Source organism: Canis lupus, chromosome 34 (assembly GCF_011100685.1).
Source record: "Canis lupus familiaris isolate Mischka breed German Shepherd chromosome 34, alternate assembly UU_Cfam_GSD_1.0, whole genome shotgun sequence".
NCBI classification, from domain to species: Eukaryota; Metazoa; Chordata; class Mammalia; order Carnivora; family Canidae; genus Canis; species Canis lupus.
The window spans coordinates 16,504,277-16,528,952 of NC_049255.1; the positions used below are offsets into that span (position 1 = coordinate 16,504,277).

At 39.8% G+C, this 24,676-nt stretch overlaps 1 protein-coding gene across 3 annotated transcripts in view; it reads right to left on the reverse strand.

Moving 5' to 3' along the window:
• MCF2L2 (MCF.2 cell line derived transforming sequence-like 2) overlaps nt 1-24,676 on the reverse strand; it is a 237,951-nt gene that overhangs the window by 193,145 nt on the left and 20,130 nt on the right. For 2 of the 3 annotated variants that reach the window (XM_038583487.1, XM_038583488.1), the window contains exon 1: nt 1,681-1,806. Coding sequence is in view for 1 of the 3 variants with exons in the window: in XM_038583486.1 (XP_038439414.1) it covers nt 4,142-4,256; nt 13,002-13,085 (199 nt within the window). In the remaining 2 variants the exon portion in view is untranslated. Of the gene's footprint in view, nt 1-1,680; nt 1,807-4,141; nt 4,257-13,001; nt 13,086-24,676 lie in introns of those variants that run through there. The other variant, XM_038583486.1, reaches the window with a different exon arrangement.

A 24,676-nucleotide genomic window follows, 5' to 3' on the forward strand; every position in this document is an offset into this window, starting at 1 on the left:
TGCAGAGTCTGCTTGAGATTCCCTCTCCCTCTACCCCTCCCCTCACCTGTGCATGCACTTGCATGCAGGCCGTCTCTCACTCTCTCTTTCTCACTCTCTCAAATAAATAAGGGACACCTGGATGGCTCAGTTGGTTAAGAGTCTGACTTATGTTCAGGTCATGATCTCAGGATCCTGGGATGGAGTCCCCACGTTGAACTCCCTGCTCAATAAAGAATCTGTTTGCCTCCCTCCCTCTAGCCCTCCCCCCACCTCCCATGCTCACACTCTCTCTCTCTCTCTCTCTCTCTCTCTTTGTCTCTCCCTCTCTCTCTCTCTCAAATAAATAAATAAAATCTTTTAAATTTTTAAAAAAATTTTTTAAATAAATAAATAAATCCTTAAAAAAAAACAAAAAACTCCCCTAATGTGCAGCTAAGATGGGAACCACTGTCCTAGCATATTTTTGGTAAGGAAGAGCCAGGCAAAAAAGCAAAATAAAACAAGATGAGGGCAGCCCGCGTGGCTCAGTGGTTTAGCGCCACCTTCAGCCCAGGGCCTGATCCTAGAGACCCAGGGTCGAGTCCCGTATTAGGCTCCCTGTATGGAGCCTGCTTCTCCTACTTCTCCTTCTGCCTGTGTCTCTGCCTCTCTCTCTCTCTCTCTCTCTGTGTTTGTGTCTCATGAATAAATAAATAAAATCTTTAAAAATATAAAATTAAAAAAAACAAACAAGATGAGACTAACAAAATCAAAATGAGGGCTCAATTCCACATGCCCAAACAAGCAGTAAGATCTGTGATATGAACCCTAACACCAAGCACCATCAGCAGTTTCTCACTCTGCCCTACCTAAACCCTTACCAACTCCAATGCCTGTCCTTCCTGTCCATTCCTTTCTACCCAGTCCTGCTATCAAGCAAGCTCACTCCCCTTCACTTTGTATCTGTCCCAGGGTAGAAGCCCCTTATCAGTCTCCCTGCCTCCTTTTCCTAGCTCTGTCTGACCCACCCTGCACACCACCAGGAGATTAATCAGGTTGTCATTCTCCTCAAAATGTCCAACAGCCTCTTCCCACTATGTCTAAACTCCTTAACTTGGTGGAAAAGGCCTTGCCTTGTCTGTTTCCAGATGTCTTTCCAGCTCTCATTTCTCACTACTATCTGAAAAGGAGCCTTGCTCTGTTCTGATCAACGTGCATGGTCTATAATTCCCCAAACATACTCCATTTAAAACTTCAGATTTCAGGGGACATTGGAAATAGAAGCCAAGTGTTTTGTCCCAGATAGCACAGCTAGTGAGCAGTAGAATGTAGATTTCACTCCAGACTTGGGCGGTGTCCAAACTCCTAAACACCACCCTATTCTCTCTCTCTGGAATGTCACCTTCCATATCTACCTGTGGAATTCTTACCTATCTTTCAAAGCTATTTGTTCCTAAAGCTTTCCTTGTTTTTCCTGTCTGAAGTGATTCTTCTCTCTTTTGATCATCTATAGCACTTTGTTTTGCACATGTCACAAAATACCATGACAACAGAGTCCTATGACTCTGTCCTACGAGTCCTATGAGCTTCCTGAGGTTCAAGATACTGTATCCTGGCCTCATTGGTCCTTTATAGCACCTAACAGCACCAACCACCCTGTTGGCACTTAGCAAAGATCTGGTGAAGAATGAGCAGCTGCAGGAAGCTTTCTGCACTCACCCAACCCAGCCACAGTGAGAGGTCCTTATTAATTTCAAGCACAGAGATATCCTTTCCCTGCCCTGGGTATCCTGCCATCCTCCTCTTCAAGTGCATCAATTCTTCCTTGTTCTGTGTCATGAGCCCTACTGCCTGTAAAATATTTTGTAACCTGGGAAAGGCTCTGTTGCCTGGTAACCACTATAAGATACATATTGTGATACATAGGAATCATAAAAGAAACAAGGGTGGTTTCATTCTTTGGAGTCTGAAGTGGAACAATTCTCTTTTTGGGCCTTCTTACCCATTGTCTCTGTTTTATGTTGAAAGAAACAGGGGTGGGGCAGCAAGTGGGGTATGAGCAAATGCCAGGAAGAGGAAAGGTGAATAACTGGTCAGACAACTATTCTTTCTCAAGAGACTAACAGCATTCTAGGAAAGGGAAAAACTCCTTATTTATAAAAAATGATGTAAGGAACATTAGAGAAGGAAAAAGACACCAGGCCAAAGCATTCGTCCCTTATTTTGTCGTATCTTGTCTTCTCCATCTGGGAGATAGGGGTCCTGCCCCTCAGTGCTTCTCTCTACACTGGTTCAGATGGCACTCAGGGTATGCTCCTCAGTGTGACTCAGACAACACTGCAAGCACAAGATGAAAACCACCCATTTTGTTTAGCATATGACTGCATCCAAGGAGTCAGTAAAATTAGACAGTGAATTTAAAACAAAGAAGAGAATGAGGGGCCACTTCTACCTGTTGCCCACCTCCCTGTGTACCCCTTCTTTTGCTGCTCACCATGGGAGGAAAAGTTGCTAAACTGATGGGTTTCTTAGAATGCAATTGAGCCAAAGAGGGAAACCAAGTCTAATTCCCTATAAGCCAAGGAGGTAAAGGCAGCAGTTGAAGAAATACTTTTTGATTGAAATGAATTATATCGGTACTGGAAATTCCATCAACAATACTTCTTGAGAACCTATTATGTGCTGAGTACTGTGCTAGGGCTAGAGATACAAGGTGGAAAAAAAGAAAATAAAACAAAAGCATTGGCCCCTACTTGAGCTGCTCAGCCTAACAAGAAATGCAGAAATAATTTCCATATACTATGGGGTTATATAAGAGGTAAGCTCAGGAGTCTACAGAAATGAAGAGTCTGTGAGAAGCAGAACTGAAATCAGGGAAGGAGTCCTTAAAGAAATGAGATCAGATTAAGGGCTGATGAATGTGTAGAAGTTAGCCAAGTCAAGAAGGGTGGAAAAAGTGCTCAGTAGAGAGAACCACATGAGCACAGCCCAGAGTCATACAGCATCCTTCCTTTAAGCCAATAAAACCTCAAATCCTCACATGTCTGAGTAATATACACCATATTCAGAGATCAAAGGAAGGAAAGGAACTGGTGAAATAAAATTTAAGCACTAAACTCTGAAGAAGTACATTAAAAAAAATCCCTTGCTTTCTCTGAAGAAACAAGAATGATAACAAGCAAAAACAAAAAAACAAAAAAATTCTTTTAGAGCGGGTTTGGTTAAAGCAAACAATGCAACTGCCTCATCTCCCACAGGTGAGATGAAACACCGGGTAGCTTTCAATCACAAAGATGGTGTTGACCTCAAAATCCCATGAGGCACACGGAAGATAAGCTAAACAGCACACACATGGCCTAACCTCACTGCAGTTAGGTGAGAGATGATCTCATAAGCACTATAACCCCATGGAGGACAGGGCTTCCCGGGCTGGAGAGTGGTCACCACACTAAGACATAGGTCTGGACCCCACTTCCAGCTCAATCTTTGTCTGTGAAATGGCTGTCACCAATATGAACTCTATCTCTCACACACACACACACACACACACACACACACACACACACTCCCTGGAGGCCTGGGTATTTACTGACTCAACCGAATAAAGGTATGAGGCCTGGGTTAGCGACTGTGGACACAGCAGATCCAAAAACATCATAGTCAGGGTCTCAGCTATCAGCACAGTTTTTACTCCTGGCCTTTGCTTCCTCACTCTCTGCCTTAATTTCTCCATCTGCATAGGACAGGTATAAAATCTGCCCCCAAATTCCTTATTTGGATAAGATAAACTAAATTAACTCCTAAAATGGCTTGACCTCCTTGAGCAAATGGCTATGTGTCCCAGATGACAGGCTCCAGGAAGCCAGAATCACCTTAATCCAGAGCAATGAATCTGAAGGGACAGGTTGGCATTGGCTCTTCAATCAATGTTTCATTCACTCAACAATGTTTACTAAGTGCCTCCTATGTGCACACCAGAGTCAAAACACTCATTCACCATTATTTTCTAGACTCTTCCTCCAACCCTTGTCTGTGATGGACAGTTATGAGAAATTGACCAAGCTACCTACTGGTGTCAGCTGTGCTCAGGGAAGATTACATCTCAACTCAGCCCTGCCACATGGAAATTCAGAATAAATCCAGTGACTAGGAAGGCAGCAAACCGCTGTGTTCAGCTCACCTGGGGATGCTAGTCAGGTAGGTCATGACATTCAGAAAGTCTTCCTCTGGGATGTGTTTGAACCCCACAAACTCTGGGAAAGTGATGATGGGTGCACCATCTTTCCCTCGACCTCCTGCAACAAAAATGAGTGGTCAAGGTATTAACAAAATGTTCTCCTGTTGCATCCTGCAGGTAAAGGAGATACATATTGTCCTCCCCCTTATCTGTCTGTATTATTTCAGACTAGAATGTGAGAAGTTTGACACCAAACTATTTTGAACAAGTCTCTTCTCCTTCATGCTTGCTCAAGTGATGTCGTGAGAATTCAATTCCTACATCCTTTGAAGATAGTTATTGTATAAAAGGTTAGTATTCATTTAACTATTTTAGCATTTGGTAGAAGAGTAAATAATACCAACACAAATATGTAATATTATTCTTCATTTTTGTAGTCAGTAAATATCAAAGGTAAAAGAGCATGACGGTTAAGAGAGTTCATTCTAAAATCAGACAGCCTAGTTCAAATCCTGCTTTCCCACTTGATTTCTATGTGATTTGATACAAGATACTTAATCTCAATAGAAGTTTCCATATATATATATATATATATATATATATATATATATATATATAATATAGGAATAATACTTGTACTTACCTCAAAAGGTATTGTGAGGATTAAGTGAGAACGTATATGAAAAGTACCTTAGTAGAGTGCTTATTACATATTAAGTGCTCAATAGAGACTATTATTATGGTTATAATTATTACAAGGAAATAATCTTCTGCCCTTCAATAACTTACCAACAGGGATATAAGACAACACTATGAAAATAGAAATGTAAAATTAATATTTAAATATTTAATCCATCAGAGCAAAGGCCACTAGATAAAACTAAAAAGATTCTATTTCCTCATCTCCTTGCAGCTAGATGCAGCTATATGACTGAGTTCTAACCCTATGGTTCCTAAACTGTGTTCCAGGTACCCAGGGAACCACGGTGAACTCACAAAAGCACCATAAATATTTTCTAAATTTTTGAGGAAAATAGCAATAATTGGAATCTTATAGGACACCATGCATGCTACTAGCTTGAGGTAGTTCACAATTAAATTGCACTATACTATACTCTTTTGCATCTTTGTGAAGTTGGTTTTTGGTGGCTACTGAGATAAAAAGCAAGTGTAGTATGAAAACTAATGTAGAACAGGAAATGAGGGTGGTGACATCCAGTCTCATTCCAAGTGCTATTCCAAGAGATTATTCCAATCTCATTCCAAGAGATTATTATAGTTACCTAAGAATGAAATTAAACATTACTTTTTCTTTCATCTATGTATTGTTGTTGTTGTTGCTGTTGTTTTTCAAACGGCTAAGTTGTTAGGATGTTCAGACTTACCAAATTGTTTTAACTGTTAGGAATTGCTTTTGGCCAAGAATAGTTATGGAAATATTAAGATAGACTGAGACTTCTGAGACTGAAAAACTAAGGCACCAAAGACTGAGAAAGTTGGGAAACGTATGCCCTAGCCAATAGTGTAAGAGCTGAATTGCTGGGAGCACCTTCCAGGTTTATGCCCATGGAAGAAAACTACTTTAGAAAGAAAAATAAAGGCAGGGATCTCTGGGTGGCTCAGCGGTTTAACGCCACCTTCAGCTCAGGGCGTGATCCTGGAGACCCAGGATCGAGTCCCATGTCGGGCTCCTCGCGTGGAGCCTGCTTCTCTCTCTGCCTTTGTCTCTGCTTCTCTTTCTGTGTGTCTCTCATGAATAAGTAAATAAAATCTTAAAAAAGAAAAGAAAGAAAAATAAAGGCTCCCAAGTGAAGCCAGCTACAAATGACTGTATGTATTTCACATCCATGAAAGAGGTAGGGCAGGGTGTGGTTTAATGAGAATTGTGTGATTAATGAGGGTGTGGGATCAATGAAGAAACTACAGAAAAGGTAGACACAGAGAAGCTGTCAACCCTATCCTAAGGAGAGAGAGGCCTGGCCCACCATCTCAAGAACCTAGGCCATGTCACCAGTCTCTCTGACGACACCACCATTTAAGATCATCCAATCTACTCTGCTGCTCTGAGTCCACACCTGATAAGCATCTTCTGCTTATACTCTGACTGTCCATGTAAATCATTTCCAGAGCCAAGATGTGCTATCAAGCAAACGTAAGTATTTGTATCCTGCAGAGTAAGAGAGCCTGGTGGTTTTCTACACCAGTCTCCTCTAGGTATTGTTAATGCATGATTAGGCTCCCAGAGACCAATCACTATGGAATGACACTGTGTGATACTTGTCTGGATGACTAGTCATTCTTCTCCAAGAAGTGTCTCTTTATTAATTCTACATGTTTATTTTAAATTGTAAAGCAAAGTTTAAAGCAAATTAGATGCTTGGCATCATCAGAGGCTGCCTCATGATGCTGATTGAAAACAACTTTAATCAGGATACTATCAGCTTTCACCTCATATTCTTCCTCTTTGCAGTTTTACAGTCATAGGAAGGCTTAGATAAACACAAAGTTAAGGGAATTTACATTTCTAGTCAGGCTAAATTTAGATGCATTATAACTGTATTAATTGCATAACCAATATTTACCAAGAAAATGGCGAAACCATTTCAAGGACTCAAAACACCCTAGAATATTCATTAAGATATGATTATACTATTTAATGATTCTGACTTTTATTGTCAATTATAAATTAAAGCTCTTCATTACTAAGTAGATAAATATAGATGGAGTGTTCTTATGTCTTGGTTAATACCAATACTGAACACCAGAGAGACCCAAGGTTAACTGGGGAAACGACCTGCTGTTGAACATTAAACGTTAAGGGACAGAAGCTCCAAGGAAACAAAGCAAAGCCTCCATAACCGCATTGACAACCCACAGCAAGGCATTCGGTGCCACCTTGTGAGAAAACATGGAAATGCAGAAGGATGACAGTGTACCAGAGAAGTCCTATTCAAGGAAAATCAAGAAAACCAAACTACTTGGAAGTTAAATGGTGACTTAATAAAATAAATTTCAGTACTCCTGGTATCACTTTTTACCTGTTCGTTAAATGGAAGAGGACTAGATTTACTGCAGAAAACAGCAGTAAGTAAAAAAAAAAAAAAAAAAAAAAAAAAAAAAAAGAAAACAGCAGTAAGTTCTTAGGATACATAAGACTATTCCCATGAGGTTCTGGGTGTTGGCTGGCACAAACTTCTGTCCTATGAAAAGAATTTATAATGCTAGAAAATCCTACAAGAAGATTGTGAAGACCAACAATGAAAGAGAGTGAAGCAGGTAACTGCTATTTGCCTTCCAAAATCCATTTTCCTTTTCTCTCCCCAACCCCTCCACCCCCCCCACCCCCCCAAAAAAATGGAATTTAGCTGGGAAAATGGCAATACCACTTCCTGGGAGGCACTTTAGAAATCTCAGGGATTTCTAAATAATCTATCCTACATCCAAATAATACCAAATAATCTACCCTACATAATAAAGAATTTTCCCACATCCTGTGTAATTTCTGAATATCTTAATAGAAACTCAACGGAAATGAAAAATCATTTGTAGTGATTAGATCCTATAAATTCTGCTTTATATATAAGAATAAAGGGGTTTTAAATATGTTTCCATTTTATTGAGATATAATTGACTTATAACATGGTGTTAGTTTAAGGTATATATGTAATGATACAATATATGCCTATATTGTAAAATAATCACCACAGTAAGTTTAGTTAACATCCATCACCTCACAAATCACCTTACAAAGTCTTCAGATCTAATCTCTTAGCAATTTTCAAACACACAATATGGTACTATTAATGATAGTTACCATGCCATACATTACATCCCCAAAACTTATTTATCTTGTAACTAGAAGTTTGTACTTTCAATATATATTGAAATATATATTATTTTGCTATTCTTACTTTCCTTTTATTTCTCCTTTACTATTCTCCTTTTCGTTTTTTTTTTTTCAATATATGCGTAAGTAGCAGTTACCTATTCACCCTCTGTGAGCACACAAATAAACTACATTTGCTAGCTTCCCATGCTATTAAGTGTATCCATATAACTGATGCAGGTTCAAGTCAATGGTATGTAGTGTGTATTGCTGAGCTGAGGCTTTTAAAAAGAAGTATGCTCTCTTTTCCTGTTTGCTTTCTGGATACAGGTAATAAGACAGCCACAAAGTGGATAATAGTAATATGAGCCATAAAGTGAAAGGAATCTTCATGTGTGAGGGAGATGGAGAAAAGTCATCTGCTGATGAACGTACATGCTGGGCTGCTCCAACTAAATTTTCTGTTGTATTTGTTTGAACTATACTATACACTTTGGAGTCTATTTGGTATAGCTATTGAGTCCACCCTAACTAATATAGATTACGGTATCCATAAATTTCAATTTAGGATAGTGAGGGGGCAATACAAATTGGTTGTCATAAAAAGGATTTCAGTCCAATATTATTAAGAACCATTTCCATAGTCTACACTGTTCAATACAATAGCCACTAGACATATGTGGCTGTTGAGCACTTGCAATATAACCAGTCCAAACTGAGATGTGCTATAAGTGTGAAATACAGCGACGCCTGGGTGGCTCAGCAGTTGAACGTCTTCCTTTGGCTCAGAGCATGGTCCCCGGGTTCAGGATAGAATCCCACATCGGGCTCCTTGTGGGGAGCCTGCTTCTCCCTCTGTCTATGTTTCTGCCTCTCTCTCTGTGCCTCTCACGAATAAATAAATAAAATCTTTATTTTAAAAAAGTGTGAAATATAAAGTAGATTTCCAAGACTTAGTATGAAAAATTGTGAAGTATCTCAACAATAATTTTGAATATTGATGACATGTTGGGGTATTTTGGATATATTCGGTTAAATAAAAATGCTATTAAAATTAATTTCATGTGTTCCTCTTTGTTTTTTTAATATAGTTACAACAAAATTTAAAAGTACATATGTGGATCACAGTATATTTCTATTAAATAGTACTGTTCTTTACACCTTCTTGCATTGGTTTCCATCTCCTGGATGCCAAGTTACTAACTCTATCTCTGATTCAGAAAGAAATTTTGACTCTGGTTAGTTCCTTAATTTAACATTCTTCATTGTTGCACCGAGAATTTCCCACTTAATGGGGGGAAATGCAGTGGACTCCACAAGCCTAGGAGTATTTTATGCCTTCATTATTAATTAATTCTTAAAGGTGTTACATTAGAGAGAGAGGAAACTTCAGACAAAGATTCCAAGGGCAGAAATAATCATTAAAAGAAAAAGGAAATGATTATTCATTTATTTTTTTTTTATTTATTTATGATAGTCACACAGAGAGAGAGAGAGAGGCAGAGACACAGGCAGAGGGAGAAGCAGGAGGAGCCCGACTTGGGATTCGATCCCGGGTCTCCAGGATCGCGCCCTGGGCCAAAGGCAGGCGCCAAACCGCTGCGCCACCCAGGGATCCCTGATTATTCTTTTAATTAGAGGACAGGTATTATGATAGACACTGATAAATGGCTAATATATAACCAACCCCCTCTCCCCAGATCACCTTCTACTGAAGCCATTTAAAAGATAAATGTTTGCCTTTTCTGACTCTGTTGCTGGTAGAAATGGCTACATGACACAGTCCCACAATGAGACATAAGCAGAAGCCTACCAAGAGCTTCTGGGAAAGTTTTTGCTCTCCTGGCAAAAAAGAATAGAAGAAGCCAGCATTGCTCCTTTTCCTTCTTCCTGCTTTGGACACAGACTTGATATCTGGAACTACAGCAGTCATACTGACATTAAGGCTTTAAAAACAAGATAAACATCCAAAGAATCACAAAGGAGCACCCTTAATGTCATTGAGCCTCTGATCCAATACAAGGAATTTCTACTTTTGGATCTCTTCTTATGTGGCTTAGAAAACAAACAAGTCCATGGGCTAAGTTCTCTTATAGCCAGATTCTATGTGAGGCACATTCCTTAAAACAATCCACTTTACCAATGAGAGACCTGAAGTTACAATGACTTACTAAATGTGTTGTAATGTGAACCCAGAATCGCCTGAGTCCAAAGCTTAGCGTGTTTCCTCCACACTAACCTGCTTATATTCTCTTATTTCCTGGCTAAGCCCTAAATTTAGAAATATCCTGAGTTCACTGGGAACATGTCAGTTGTCTTTCAAGGTCAGAACCACCAAAGGCCTAGCCCTGGTCACTATCCAGTTCCTGCTGGTGGCCCCTGCTCACAGACTTCACCATCCAGAGGCCTCAAACCCTCTGGCCACAGATCTGGGTCAGCCATCATGCAATGAGTCCCTGCTCTCCCACCAGCCACGGGAGCACACGCAGAACACAGCAGGCCAGGCAACTGGGGCCTCTGTGAGATAAAGCCTCCATCCTGTCCTTCCCAGCATTCTTGGTTGATGGGGCCTCTGGTTCTTTCCAGAAGCTCGGTGGAATCTGCAGAAAAATCTGCAGCTGGATTTTCATCACCTTGCCTGCTTGAATCAGGAAACAGAAAACTCCTGTTTTCTGTTCTGTTTCCAGAACAGACCCCATAGCTGGGTTTCCACAGTGATGGAAAAAGACCTAAGCACAGAGCTTTCTGTTTCACAACCACAGCAACACAGGTTACCCAAAACAGCCTCATTACTGACATTTGCTACCACTTCAGGTAAAGATGAAAAGCAGGCCCAGTAATTCCAAGAAAGTGCTAACTCAGAGAACCCCAAGGCTACCCATATGCTTCCAGACTTGCAGTGTTGCAAATGCTACCACAGCTAATCCATGCTTCTCTCTCTTAAGAAGGGCAAACTTGAGGCAACTAGATGACAAAAGAAGCTCAAAAATGAAAGGATTGTCTTTGCCATGGTCAAAGGGACCTTCCTAAAACAGAGGTGTCCTCTTTGGTCCAGTGTGGGTTTCTACAGTTCTGTGTTCTCCATTAAAGGGTGACAATGATCCCTATTACTGACTCAGTTGTGGCATTATACACCATTTCAACTGTGAGCATGGCTTTGGTTCCTTATACAAACTGTATCATATTGAAAACTATTTTTTGTAATAGAGTCCTAAAATAAACATTTTATGGGATTAAAATATTTCAGGGAAAAAAGTTACTTAGTGGTAGTTGCAATGCTAAGTATTTTTCATATACTATGTCTTTGATCCTCAAAATTATGATGATCCCAACCATTCATTACCCAAATGAAAAAAGTGAGGCTTAGAGAACTATGTTGCTCAAGGAGATACAGCTGGCCAAGAGCAGAACGTACTTCCATATCTAAGACTGTCTGGTACCCATGTATTTATGTTTTTCCTGTCTCGCTTTTGAGAAATAAGAATAAAGAGAAGCACCTCAGTAATATTCAAAAAAGGTAACTTTGGATCACTAAATGCACAAACTAATCAGTCACTGGACTCCTTCCCCCAGATGAGCCATTATACATCCTAGAATCCTGGGATTGCTGGGGCAGTGGAGTTTTGGTGTAAGGGCACAGAAATCCACTCCACTTCACCCCATCATCTATTCCAGACCCTGATGCACATGAGCCTTGCAGCCTTCTGTGGTAGAAGGCCCCAGCAACAGTTGCCAGAAATCAAAAGGGCAGACCCCATGATACCTTTCCTTTTGCAGAATCCCAGCTTCCCAATGAGAAGCTACAAGACTGTATCTCAGAAGGCTGGTTAGGTTCTCCCACCAGGGCCAAGACTGTGGTGCCTAGGTGGGGGATGTGAGGAGCAGTCCTCACAGGACAGACCATGAGTACTCAGATAATTTTGAACTGAGCTCCTATTATATTATAGTTTCTGATCTAAGCAATACAGGTAGAAATAAGAAAAATGAGGACTCTACTTTAGAGCCTTCTGTGACTATATGAGCAGTGACCAATGTGGAGAAAATACCAGAGAATTCCCCAGAATGTCTGGATTGTGTAAGATTCCCCACTTAGGACACAACTCTGGGATGGGGAGAGGTATCCCAATAACAGAGACTGCATTTCCCTTAAACTCAGTAGGATAAGGACTTGAGAGTAGATTAAATATGATTTACAGAAAGGAAAGAAATGTGACTTTTTTAATATATCCTATGTTGTAGGGTTAAATTCATACCAGCTTCATATTCTCTCTGTGATGGAACTAAGGTAGTTTTGTTGCTTTTTTCAGATGTAAAAGATGAAGAGAGTGACTTGCCACCTTATTCCCCTGTGATGTGTGCTAAGGACAACTAATCTCACACCATGCCTCTAAGACGGGTCTAACCGTAATTTAGGGTATGGCATGTATCTCCAGTTTCAGTAATCAAAGTCACGTCACCATTGGCTAAGTGAATAAGAAAGAAGGGTACTCTGATAATGACAACTTTTCAGAGTTGTGCCTAGCCTCAGAAAATGTCTAGCCTTCTGTGAACATTAGCCTCTCTTTATTCTCAAATGCTCAATGGAAATCAATGCATTAAACTTAGGTCCATAAGAGCTAAGAATAAAAGACAAATCTCTCAGAGAACAAATAACCTCACCAATGCTCATGAACCCTTAAAACCAAACCCTCTTAAGGTTGGATCTTGGAAAAACATCCAATAAGAATGTAGGAAGAAAATCATGGTGGCAGCTGATATCAGTACTGATTACTTTTTCCTTCCTCAAAATTTCTTTAGTTCTGTTCTTTACAACCTAAAAGAAATGTACTCCTTTAAGGAAGATCAAATTGCACCCAATAGCAACAGGAATGACATCTATGAGATCTGACCCTCCTCCAGCTGTTCACTGCAGCTCTGGGAGAAACTGAAGGGATGACTAAGACTTGAGTATACCATTCATCAAGGTTCAAGAACCTGAGCCCACCCAACAAGACCCCCCGTAACAAAATCTGAAATACAAATTAATTTGCTCCTTACCTGAGAGAATGGCAAACTGTCTGTGAAGTTGTTCAATTATATCCACTGCCACTGAGGGCCTGATTTCCTGCTGCATAATTTCATCTGCACAAATGAAATACAAATTAGGTTAAATCTGTGAAAATCACAAAGAGAATTTAAGAAGAAGGGGGGGAAGGGAAGCTTCACTACTGAGGAAATCTGGGACTTATCTAGATATGGTTATAGGTACATAATTCTCATGAGAACTCTATTCCTGAGATGCAAGAAATGGATCTGGGTTATGTGTGGTTTGAAACTTATACCCATGAGCACAGGAGCATTCTAGAGCCTCTTACAAGACTTTAGGAGGGTCAATGCAAGGAAGGGACCCTGAAGCTTAAGCTTGAGTAGCTTCACAATATAGCTGCTGGGATAATCTCATTACCAAGGCAGGAACTCAAGGATCTATCTACTCCTTTAGGTCTGCAGGACATCTTAAACACAAACAACAGAAGTCACCAGAGTTCATCTCAAGCTGGGTCATAAAATCCATTAGAGATTTATGAAAGTTCTTTGCTTTTTGTCCCCTTACCTCCCTCATGCCTTCCTTTTTGCCTCCCTCCTTAGCTACCTTATTTTTTCCCTTCCAGAATACTTCAAGGGGCCCTTCCCACTGCCAAGCATGTTTAGGGAGGGACTTCTCATTTTGCTGATGAAAGATACTCCATACTGAATAAAAAGTTACAGGTTTCCAAGGCAAAACTTTGAACCTTTCAAGTACAAACCTACAAATGTCCTCTAACGCTAAGAGTGATCTGTAAGCCCTACAATTTGCATTCTACCCATTTGGGGGAAGGGGATTAAAGAGAGGAGAAAACTGAATGGAAATCCTTAACCTGGACTGGAAAGAGGAAGACGTTTTCACACTCTCGCTGCCTGAGATATTATTATTCTCATTTAACTATTTCCCAGAGAATCTCAAAAAATGAACTGGTTATTGTTTCTATAGCAGTTAAACATCAGGTAAGATTAAGGCACCAGTCAAATAGTCTTGTACATTAATGCTAAATAGGAATCTCCCATTGATTCAGCCTAGAGTCAGGGTAATGGTATGATATTGCAACATTGCAGTCAGAAGGTTATATTTTGCAAGCTCCTCCCAGGACTTTGGTTTCCACTTCTTAGCTTTAGTGTGATGGTTAAAGGAGATGATGTATATGGGGATGTACATAGTAGATAGCAAATACTAGTTATAGCCCTTAGTCTAGAAAGGCTTTTCCTGTATTTGTTCTCTGAAAGTCTTTTTTTAAAGATTTTATTTATTTATTTATTCATTCATTCAAGAAAGGGAGAGCATGCAAGTGCACACATTCCCACAAGCAGGGGGAGGAGTAGAGGGGAAAGGAGAGGCAGGGAAAGAATCTCAAGCAGACTCCTGACCTGAGCCAAACTAAGAGTGGGAGTTTCAACCTACTGAGCCACCCAAGCACCCTCTGAAAGTCTTGTAAGGACTGGGGCAAGTGAGAGCTTAAATGCCAAGACCCTTCTCAACGAATCTACCACTTTCTCTGGAGGAAAGCAGATAAACTCAGGCCAGAGCTCTTTCATCCCTCTTAATCTTTCCACTCTGAATTCACTAAAAATTCATTAAAACCCTACTTCACTGTTAAGTTTAGTGGATGCTATAATGGCACTGTAGTTTTATATTTGGCAAAAAGGGGGTCTTCTTGGTTTTATACAGAAACAAAGTATTTAAGAATAAAATGATATTAACTCTTATATCTGCTTAAAAATGCTCAAGCACTCCCTCCCTCCTGCCAAAAATGTATGGAGCCGGGGGAGGAGAGGATGAAATCAGATTCACCAATACGGATAATTGTTTAAGCTGGATGATGGGTCTGTGGGACCCATATAATTCTTTTGCACATGTTTTAAATTTTTCATAATAAAATATAAATTACAAATGGAGGCCAATATAGAGAATTTAAGCAGGAACACAAGTTATACAATTGAAGACTTTTTCAGAATATAATCTCCCAGTAGTCTAACAAAGTAGCATACCTAAAAATAGAGCTAGAGTATTATTTTTTCATACTTGAGGGAGTATATTTAAGAGATAATGAGCCAAAAGAAAAACCAAGATCATAAGATGCAATTTATTGTTATTGTACTTCAATATTTGAGGTGTGCTTTACACATTTTAAATAGGTAAGATCTGAAAATGAACAACAGAAGCGAGTTAAGCCAGCCATACCCCAAACCATCTCATTTCTTAAATGAAGAAATGGAGACCCAGAAATATTCTGGCCTTCCCTATGGTCATATAATTTAAGCATGGAGCCAGGGTCAGCTTGGGATCACCTGACTCTAAGAGGACAAATCTCGACCTTCCGTGATAGCAATTCCCAGACCCTTGGTCTTCAGGAGCACTGTCTTCTATTACCCCTGAGAAGATTACTAGTGTCTCTCATGATGGGAATTTTCCCAGACTTCCAACAGAGACTTTTCCCACTTTTCCCATTTGGGGTTACCAAGTGAACAGGACTAAAATGTGCAATTTGTTTTTCAAGAAGAGAAATGAGCTGATTTGCCTTTGCTGAGATAGCTTGGCCCCCAACAAGGGAGTGACAGGGTTGTCCTTGAAGATTTTCCCACAAAGGAGCCTCATGACCCCACCTGGCCAGCCACAACATATCATGTGGGTTTCTCAGACTCAGTGCTGACCCAGAGCATGGAGATGACCTCAGACACACCCAGCCTCTAGTGATGCCTGACATCTATGGGCCTATTGGAAGAAGGGCAAGCTCAGTTCAGCCCCAAACAGGGCACATTCATACTCTGACCAAAAGAGACACAAAGACTATCCCTGCTGCTGGTAAGCCCTGCCACCCACTCCTGCATAGATGGGTAGGGAAGGGAAGACAGAAACTCTTTGGTCTAAAGGAGCACCTTTCTCTGCAATGGGAAAGAACCCAGACAGCTCTGCATGGGAAGGACCACTTCTGCCAACTTCTAGCTAGACAACAAGAGCAAGAACACTCTAAGCCTAAGTGTCCTCTGTAGTGAAATGGCTTTTACTTCTCTAGAAATTGTTGGGCATGACCAGTGAAGACCCACCAAAGTGGTGGTGCCTGCTGCACTCTGCTTGGCCCTTTGGTCCTGTGTGGAGGCTTCCTGCTTGCTATTTGGTAGTTTTGATGTGCCTGGATTAGAAAGGCACTTTTCTCTTTCAATCCACATAAGCCAGGGGACGTGATAATTCAGTTTCAACACAATTTCTATCCTGGGCAAAGTTACAAATAGATCAGGGAAAAACTTGTCCCTTTTCTATCCCTGAGAAGCAGATGTGTGATTGTATGCTACCCTGGAACCAAAGTTCCAGAGATGCAAAGGGCATCAGAGGGCCCAACACAACCTCCCCAGTGATGAAATAACAGCCCAGCACATCCCATGGAAACTCACTTGGGAAAGAAGCAAATAACACCCCTGTGCTGCCCACTGTCCAATCAGAGACAGCCATGCAAGCTCTGGGGCAGGACCTTTCCCACTGATTGCAGCCGTCCTCACAGCAGAGTAGGGAACTGCTGATAATAGTTAGTTGCAGTCTGCATGTTGCAACTGGTCAGGAATAAAGGGCAGTGAAACCCTTAGCCTCCCACTCTGGCTGTTTGGAAATTTCAGTCACATTGGGATTTAAAAGATTTAAGTATCGTCTGAAGAAAAAAAGAACCAAATTGCTAAATACATAAGTAAGTTAGGGGAACAAAGTTTGGTCTGGACCGAAAAGGGAAGGCAGTCCCAAGTTTGACAGAGGCTGCCACATTTCTACTTTGAGAATCTGGTGGAAAAATGGAAGAGTCTGTCACCTATTGGACTAGGAATGGGGCCAGGATCCCCCGTCCCAACCTCTATGCAGCACGCCTCTCTGTTAGTAACACTATCGAGAACCAGCTGTGAGCCAGCCCTATCAGTGCACCTCACAGATTAACTCATTTAATGGGTTGGATAATCACAGTAAAGGAATGCATCCCTGCACTAAAATGAACCTCTTCCGGCCCACCCTGCCCTCTTACCCCTCAACTAGACCAGACTTGACTGCCAGGAAAACACTTAGGGACTAAAAGCTCTGAGAAATCAGTTGCTGGGCTGGTAGGAAAAGCCACCTCCCTGAGATATGCTGTTTCACTGCTCTTTTTTTAAATTGGCCTGGTCAGACATAACACAAACCAATTTCTCCTTCTTTTACTGGCCCCTGTGCTATAGCAATGCTTAACCTGAACCATAAGACAGCACTGAAGTCTTGTCCGTAAATTAACAATGAATAAAAGGCAATAGAAAAGCAGGTGGAAGAATTTTTTTAAAGGAAAAAATTAGAATTTTAAAAGCAAGAATACTAGAAGATGTCCAACTTACTATTAGTCAAATAATGCAATTAAAACAGCAATAGAGTATCTCATTCATCCATAAAATTATTGAGATTCTAATACTCAATGCTGGGATTTTGTTGAAAAACTAGTACTTACACTTTCTACTCCTTAGGAGTAGAAAGTAGTTTCACAATATTTTATCCAGTGATTATTGTATAGTTACATGCCAAACCCTTTACATGCAGCATCTCATTTAATCCAAAACAATGCTAAAGGCAATATTGAACTAGATTTGCAGTAGCTCATCTCAGGTTAAGCAGAGCCAAAATTTGAATCCCTCCCATTTCTGAACTCCAAAGTCCAACATCTTAAACATTACAATATAGAGCTTCAATATACAGTCATTAAAATCTTCATGATCCTTTGCCCTTTCATCTTATATTTAGAAATTTATGCCAACAAAATAGTAAAATGAAAACTTTATACATAAAAAGGTAGAGTAGAATATTATTTATAAGACTGAAAAAATGAAAGCAACCATTATATAATCATGAAGACCACCTCCATAGAAAAATATTTAAGATATCATATCAAGATCATAAAAGCCATATGTGAGGTGGGATTGTCGACACATTAAAAAAAGAAGAAAGCACATGGTGTATTTGTGCATATGTGTGCAGGCATATGAGAAAAGAATACTTGTGTTAGAATAATGGAATCACACTGTGGTTACCCCCTTTAGCTTACATTGAAAAAAGTATGCTCTGGTAGCCTTTATTTTTTATGCTGATAGGACTTTATTGAAGTATAATTTACATATAGCGCAGTGTACAGATCTTAAGTGTACAGTTTGATGAATTCTGATAAATATATACACTCATGCAACCATCAAACAGATCAAGATATTGAACGTTTCCATCACCCCCAAAGTTTCCCTGTGACCTGTGCCCCAGGCCCCACACTTCTGAGAGCTCCACATATCACAGCTCTCCCTCCCACGTTAAAGATCACATGGCTGGCTCTGTCACTCAAGATCCAGTGTCAGGTTGGCAAGGCACACTGCAGCCCTATACATCTATTCTCCTAATACCACTGGTGCCCCAGGGAAATACTTCTCCGCATCTCTTGGTCTATATCTTCAAAGGAAAAGGCGACTGCATCCAATGCTGTGCTGGTTTGTGGGCTGTGCCGCTGCTGGTGTCAGAGACAGAAACTGCTTCTGAGTGCTGGGAAGATTGGAGCAGTGGAAGTGCTTAGGTAAGAGAAGAGATAAATTAATTATCACATCAAATCCTTCCTCTCACATGGCATGTATGCTGTAGATTCTTATATAATGAAATCTCATGCCCAGTACTACCAAGCATCAACCTTTTTTCTTCCTTCCAATTCATGAGGCAAATACATATATTCAAAATGTGAATTCCTTGAATGCAATTACATTTTACACAAGTCACATTTACTTTAGATCACAGATCCTAACAGAGCTCAAATTATGTGAAAATCTCAATTTATAACAACAGTATTTTGCTGACATGAAGGCAAGAAAAAAATATATTTTATGGATTAATTAATGATTTACAGATTACAGATATCTTTATCACTCATCCAAATTTCACAGGCCCATCAACACAACACTCAGGTACATGCAATAATTCAACTTGGTCATCATTGCTATTTTCTGGCTTTTACTCACATAAAAACCACAGCTTTGGACATATTTTAATCTTGTTCTTAGGACAGTATGTTGTAAGGTAGGTAGGAAGATAAAACATTTTATTTAATTGTGGCATGTGGGCTTCCATTTGTCCCAGGCTCTGCAATGCCTGTTTAAAACTGTTTTTGAGGAGGCAGCCTGGGTGGCTCAGCGGTTTAGTGCCGCCTTCAGCCCAGGGCCTGATCCTGGAGACGGGGGATCGAGTCCCACGTTGAGTTCCCTGCATGGGGCCTGCTTCTCCCTCTGCCTGTGTCTCTGTGTGTGTGTGTGTCTCTCATGAATAAATAAAATAAAATCTTAAAAAAAAAAAGTAAAACTGCTTTGAGAACTGGTAAGATATTACTAAGCATAGCATTTCTGTTAATACTTATCCAAAGCCCTTTTCTCCTTCTTTCGTTTACACACAGAGTTGATACATTTTTTAAAAAGCTCCTTAAAAAATAAATAAATAAATAAAATAAAAATAAAAAATAAAAAAAATAAAAAGCTCCTTAATTTCAAATAAATAAATAAATAAATACTCCTTAATTTCTACTGACATTTCACATTGTACCCATGTATGAGACAAGCACTGTAGAGACGGAAGTTTCTCTGCTATGAGTTTCCCTAGCAACAATAGCTGGAGATGACATTCCCCTGTAGCCCTTCATAACTCCAGGACAGGTGAAATTGAGCTCTCTCTGCCAATTGGGGTATTGTAAATAAAAAGCAATCAAGGCCCTGGAGGAAATTGACAAAACCTGTGAAAATACTTAATCCCCTCTTTCCATAAGGCTCTCCCATTATAGCACTGGATTTCAAATGCCTCACCTGCATTTTAATTAGTACCCTGCCCCCGGGAGTGCTTCTCAAATTATAATGGATATATAAATCAGATGGGATTTAAAACGCAGATTCTGATTTAGTAGGCTTAGGACAGGGCATTTCTAACAAGCTCTCCTGATGCTGCCGATTCAACAGAGAACCAAGCACAAGACTGATTCCAAAGCCTTAGACTATTCTTGGTCCTTTCCTGTTGCTTATGAAAATGCAACTCAGGAAGAAAAAAAGTTTGTATTTGGGTTGTTCACTGTCTGCTTCTCTAATCATTCAAAAAAATAATCATATCTGTGTGTTCAAAGTGTTCTTGAAACTGAGGCCTGGATGGTGTAAACTCTTCCTTCTATGCTGATTGTGAGTTCAACACAAAAGGAAAACAAGCCAGCCCTGGCTTGATAACCTCCTTACCTCTCCTTCCAGCATAGCTCTACCTCAAGCCTGCCCCACTGCTCTGGGTGGGCTCCTTCATGTCTATGCCCTCTCATTCTTGGCCCACTCTAGCCCTGGATTCATTACAAGTTTATGGTCTGGAAGCAGTTCCTTGGGCAAAACAATATAATGTGATATAAGATGAGGCGATGAAATGACCTGATATGAGTAATAATCATTTAACATAGCATTCTTCCAAACGTTTCTGTATTTTTCCTTCTAAAACTCCTAGAGAAAAAAAAATATCTTAACACAAAGGAATCAAAACAGTAGGATTTTAGACTTTTTAGCAATATGATGAGTAAACAAATTTTTTGTTAAGAAAATGTCCTGGAAGCTCTGGCAAACATTCCTTCCTTCCTCTCTTGATTGATTTATTGACTCATTCATTCATTCATTCATTCAGGTATGGAAACAGAATGAAAAGAACTGAACTTGCATCTGAGCTCTGCCACTAACCAGCCCCTCCTATCTTCAGGCTCTCCTTCTGTAAAATGAGAATGAAGAATAATTATTACTATCTCCTTGGAGGGCCATTGTGAGGAGTAACACTACCATGTATTGAACACTTACTGCCTACTGGCACTGTGCTACATGCTTTACATATATTATCTAACTTAATTAATTAAAATAACATGTGAAAGCAGTTTGTGGGGATCCCTGGGTGGCGCAGCGGTTTGGCGCCTGCCTTTGGCCCAGGGCGCGATCTTGGAGACCCGGGATCGAATCCCATGTCGGGCTCTCAGTGCATGGAGCCTGCTTCTCCCTCTGCCTATGTCTCTGCCTCTCTCTCTCTGTGACTATCATAAATAAATAAAAATTAAAAAAAAAAGCAGTTTGTGTATAAAAGATTCAACAGAAGCTAATTAAATTGATCATTCAGTCCTTTGAGCTATGATCCCAAAGATACTACAATAGATTTCTCACAAATACCCATGTTCTTGCCATGCATTGCTGGTTTGCATTGAAATTCTGCTTATAAACTCCCCTTTTTTGACCTTTCTCTTTCACTATGAAATAAGTCTGATGGAATTTGTTTTGAGTTCAGAAGGACTCAGGAGCAAAACAGAAATTAGAATTAGGTCAAAATATAAACATGTAGTATATGATAAAAGTGGCATTTCCCATGGGGCCAGAGGGAGATTATTCAACAAATAGTGTTGAGCCAATCTGCTGGTCACAAAAAGACATCAATCAAGTATAGTAATTAAGAGCGTTATGTCTGGTGCCACAATGCCTAGGTTCAAATCTTGGCTCTGTCATTTACAGTAAACTAATCTCAAGCAAGTTGCTTGATTTCCCTGTGCCTTAATTTCTTGACCTGAAAATGGGGGAAATTATAATACATCCACCTTATCTAATCGTTTTAAGAACTGAGTTAATATAGTTAGTGTATCCATGTTTTCCCTTCTTGCCAAAAGAATAAGCTCCAGCCAGGTTAAATAATGAAGCCATAAAAATACTAGAAGAAACTATAGGAGAATATTTTTATAATACTGGAATCAGAACAGCCTTTCAAAGTATGACAGAAATTCCAGTAAGACTGATAAAGTTCACTTAAAAACTACTTTGGCAGAGCAAACATACCTTGAACAAACTCAAAAAATAACAAATTAGCATATATAGCATATATAGTTGATAAAGGGCTTATCTTCCCAGAATATAAAGAGCAACAGTAGACTGGATAGTATCCCCCACCCAAAAATATGGCCATGTCCTAATGTACCTGTGAATATTACCTTATGTAGAAAAAGGGTACTTGCAAATGTGATTAAGTTAAGGCTCTTGAGAGGAAGAGCCTATTTTGAATTATCCGGGTGGGCCCAGAAGGCAATCATATGTATTTTTATAAGAGAAGGAAAGAGGGGCACCTGGATGACTCAGCCATTTGACTGAGATTTGAGCATCTAACTCTTGACTTCAGCTCAGGTCATGATCTCAGGGTCATGGGACAGTCCCACAGGGCTCTGCACTCAGGCAGGGTCAGCCGGAGATTCTCACTTTTTGCCCCTCCCTATTCCCACTCTCTCTCCTTCTAAAATAAAGTTTAAAAGAGAGAGAGAAACAGGAGAAGAGTGTGAAGATAGAGGCTGAGACTGGAATGCTGCAGTCACAAACCAACACAGACCTGGAGACATCAGAGCCTGAAACAGCCAAGAAAATAAATTTCCCCTGCAGCCTCTAGAGACCAGCACCTTGATTTGGGACTTCTGGCCTCTAGATCTATGAGAAAATAAATTCCTGCGGTTTTAAGCCATCAAGTCTGTGATCATCTATTACAGCAGCCACATGAAACAAACTAAGAACAGACAATTCATGAAATAAATACAGCCAGTGAATGAATGTAAGATCACAGTAATATCAGAAAGGCCATTTAGACACGCCCAAACCCTACATTAAGATACTCAAATTTTCATTGCTGTCTTGAAACACAGAATAAAATGACTGACAGCTAAAGCATGTAGGCAAACATCTTATAACCTTGTATAGTGGGGGAAAGAAGAAAAGCAACAACTTGTATGTAGTGTTGTAAGTTTAGAATCCAGAAATTCTTCATAATCTTTCAAATTACTTCTTCTCTTCCCTACTAACAAAACTGTAAAGCCCTTATGATTCAACTTTAACAAAATTAGGGCAATAATTTACACTTGAATTCAAACCCTGTAGGATTTGTGTGCATGCACAGGCGAGTACCTATGTGTTTTAAGAATGGAAAGCAAAATCTGATTAACACTAGTTCTTTTTTTTTTTTTTTTTAAGATTTTATTTATTCATAGAGACAGAGAGAGGCGGAGACACAGGCAGAGGGAGAAGCAGACCCCAGGCTGCAGGTGGCGCTAAACCGCTGCACCACCGGGGCTGCCCAAGTTGTTCTTTCTTAATTAGCAAATGCATCATAGCTCTTGCCTTTGATAAGATAGTATATGTATTATATCTTATATATCATATATGGTATAAGAATTGATTCAGAAAGTATACTGTAATGATGATAAAGCATGCTTCTCTATTCAGTAATTCCCCCCTCTTGAAGAAATAGTTTCCAAATATAAGAGGAATAAAGAGAGACCAAGACAGTTGGGGTTTTTTGGGGTTTTTTTTAAGAGTTTATTTCAGAGAGAGTGCATGCACACAAGCAGGGGGAGCAGTAGAGGGAGAGGGAGAAGGAGATTTCCTTGCTGAGCAGGAAGCCTGACAGGGACTTGATCCCAGCACCCCAGGATCATGACCTGAGCTGAAGGCAGACACTTAACCAACTGAGCCACCCAGGGTCCCCAAGACAGTTCTTTAAGCACTTTTCCTAACCTGTGATCAAGGGAAATGAATGTATTATAAACATTTTCAAGGCAAAAAAAAAAAAAAAAAAGAGTGGGATGGGGTATTATAAAAAAGCCCATCCATAAAAGAAACAGTCTTAGAAACAAGTAGTTGCTTTAGCTCTTAGAGCATCTGTCATCTGTCTTACTAGCTTCCAAATACATGTAAGGCATACTCAGAAATACTGTGCCTTCTCCCCCAGACCCCTGAAGGGAAGTGTTTTTCTTTTTTCTCCCCTTAAACCACCAGTCTGTTATTAGTTCATCTGTTTAAAAATGAAGTCTTAGCATTTCAGATTTCATATATTTTTCAGACTTAACGTTTTTCTTCAGAACATGAGTTTCATTATCTGGATTACTTTCATTTTACAACAGCAATATATGATGGTTATTTTTAAAAATAAAAACACAACAATAAGAAAAATAAAACTCCTTATCACTCCTTCAACTCAAATTAAATAGTTATCTTATTGGTGTATAATAGTCAATATGCATATATTTATGTATAGACATATATCCTTTTAAAAAGGATTCATACTTACACATTCCTTTTTTTTTTTCTTTAAAGATTTTATTTATTCATGAGAGACACAGAGAGAGGGAGAGGCAGAGACACAGGCAGAGGGAGAAGCAGGCTCCATGCTGGGAGCCCGACGGGGGACTCCATCCGGATCCGGGTCTCCAGGATCACGCCCTGGGCCGAAGGCGGCACTAAACCGCTGAGCCACTCGGGCTGCCCATACTTACACATTCCATCCTACAACCTGATTTTTTCAGAATATTTGGTATCTCTTTTTAATATAAATTTTTCAATAAATGACCATCTACAATATTGTTAACAGCTGATGAATGCTCTTTAAAAAGTCCTTTTAAACTCCTTTTAATAAACTTGAAACAGTATTGCAAGTACATTTTTTAAGTAAAATTAATTAAATAAATTATTATTCCATTGAGAATGAGGATGAATAACAAAACATACATTAAAGAAAGGCATCATTGCTTTCACAGTACCTTGTTCTGCCATATATTCTAGCCTGGTGCAACTTCCCAGGAAATGGTGGTAAGCCCTCA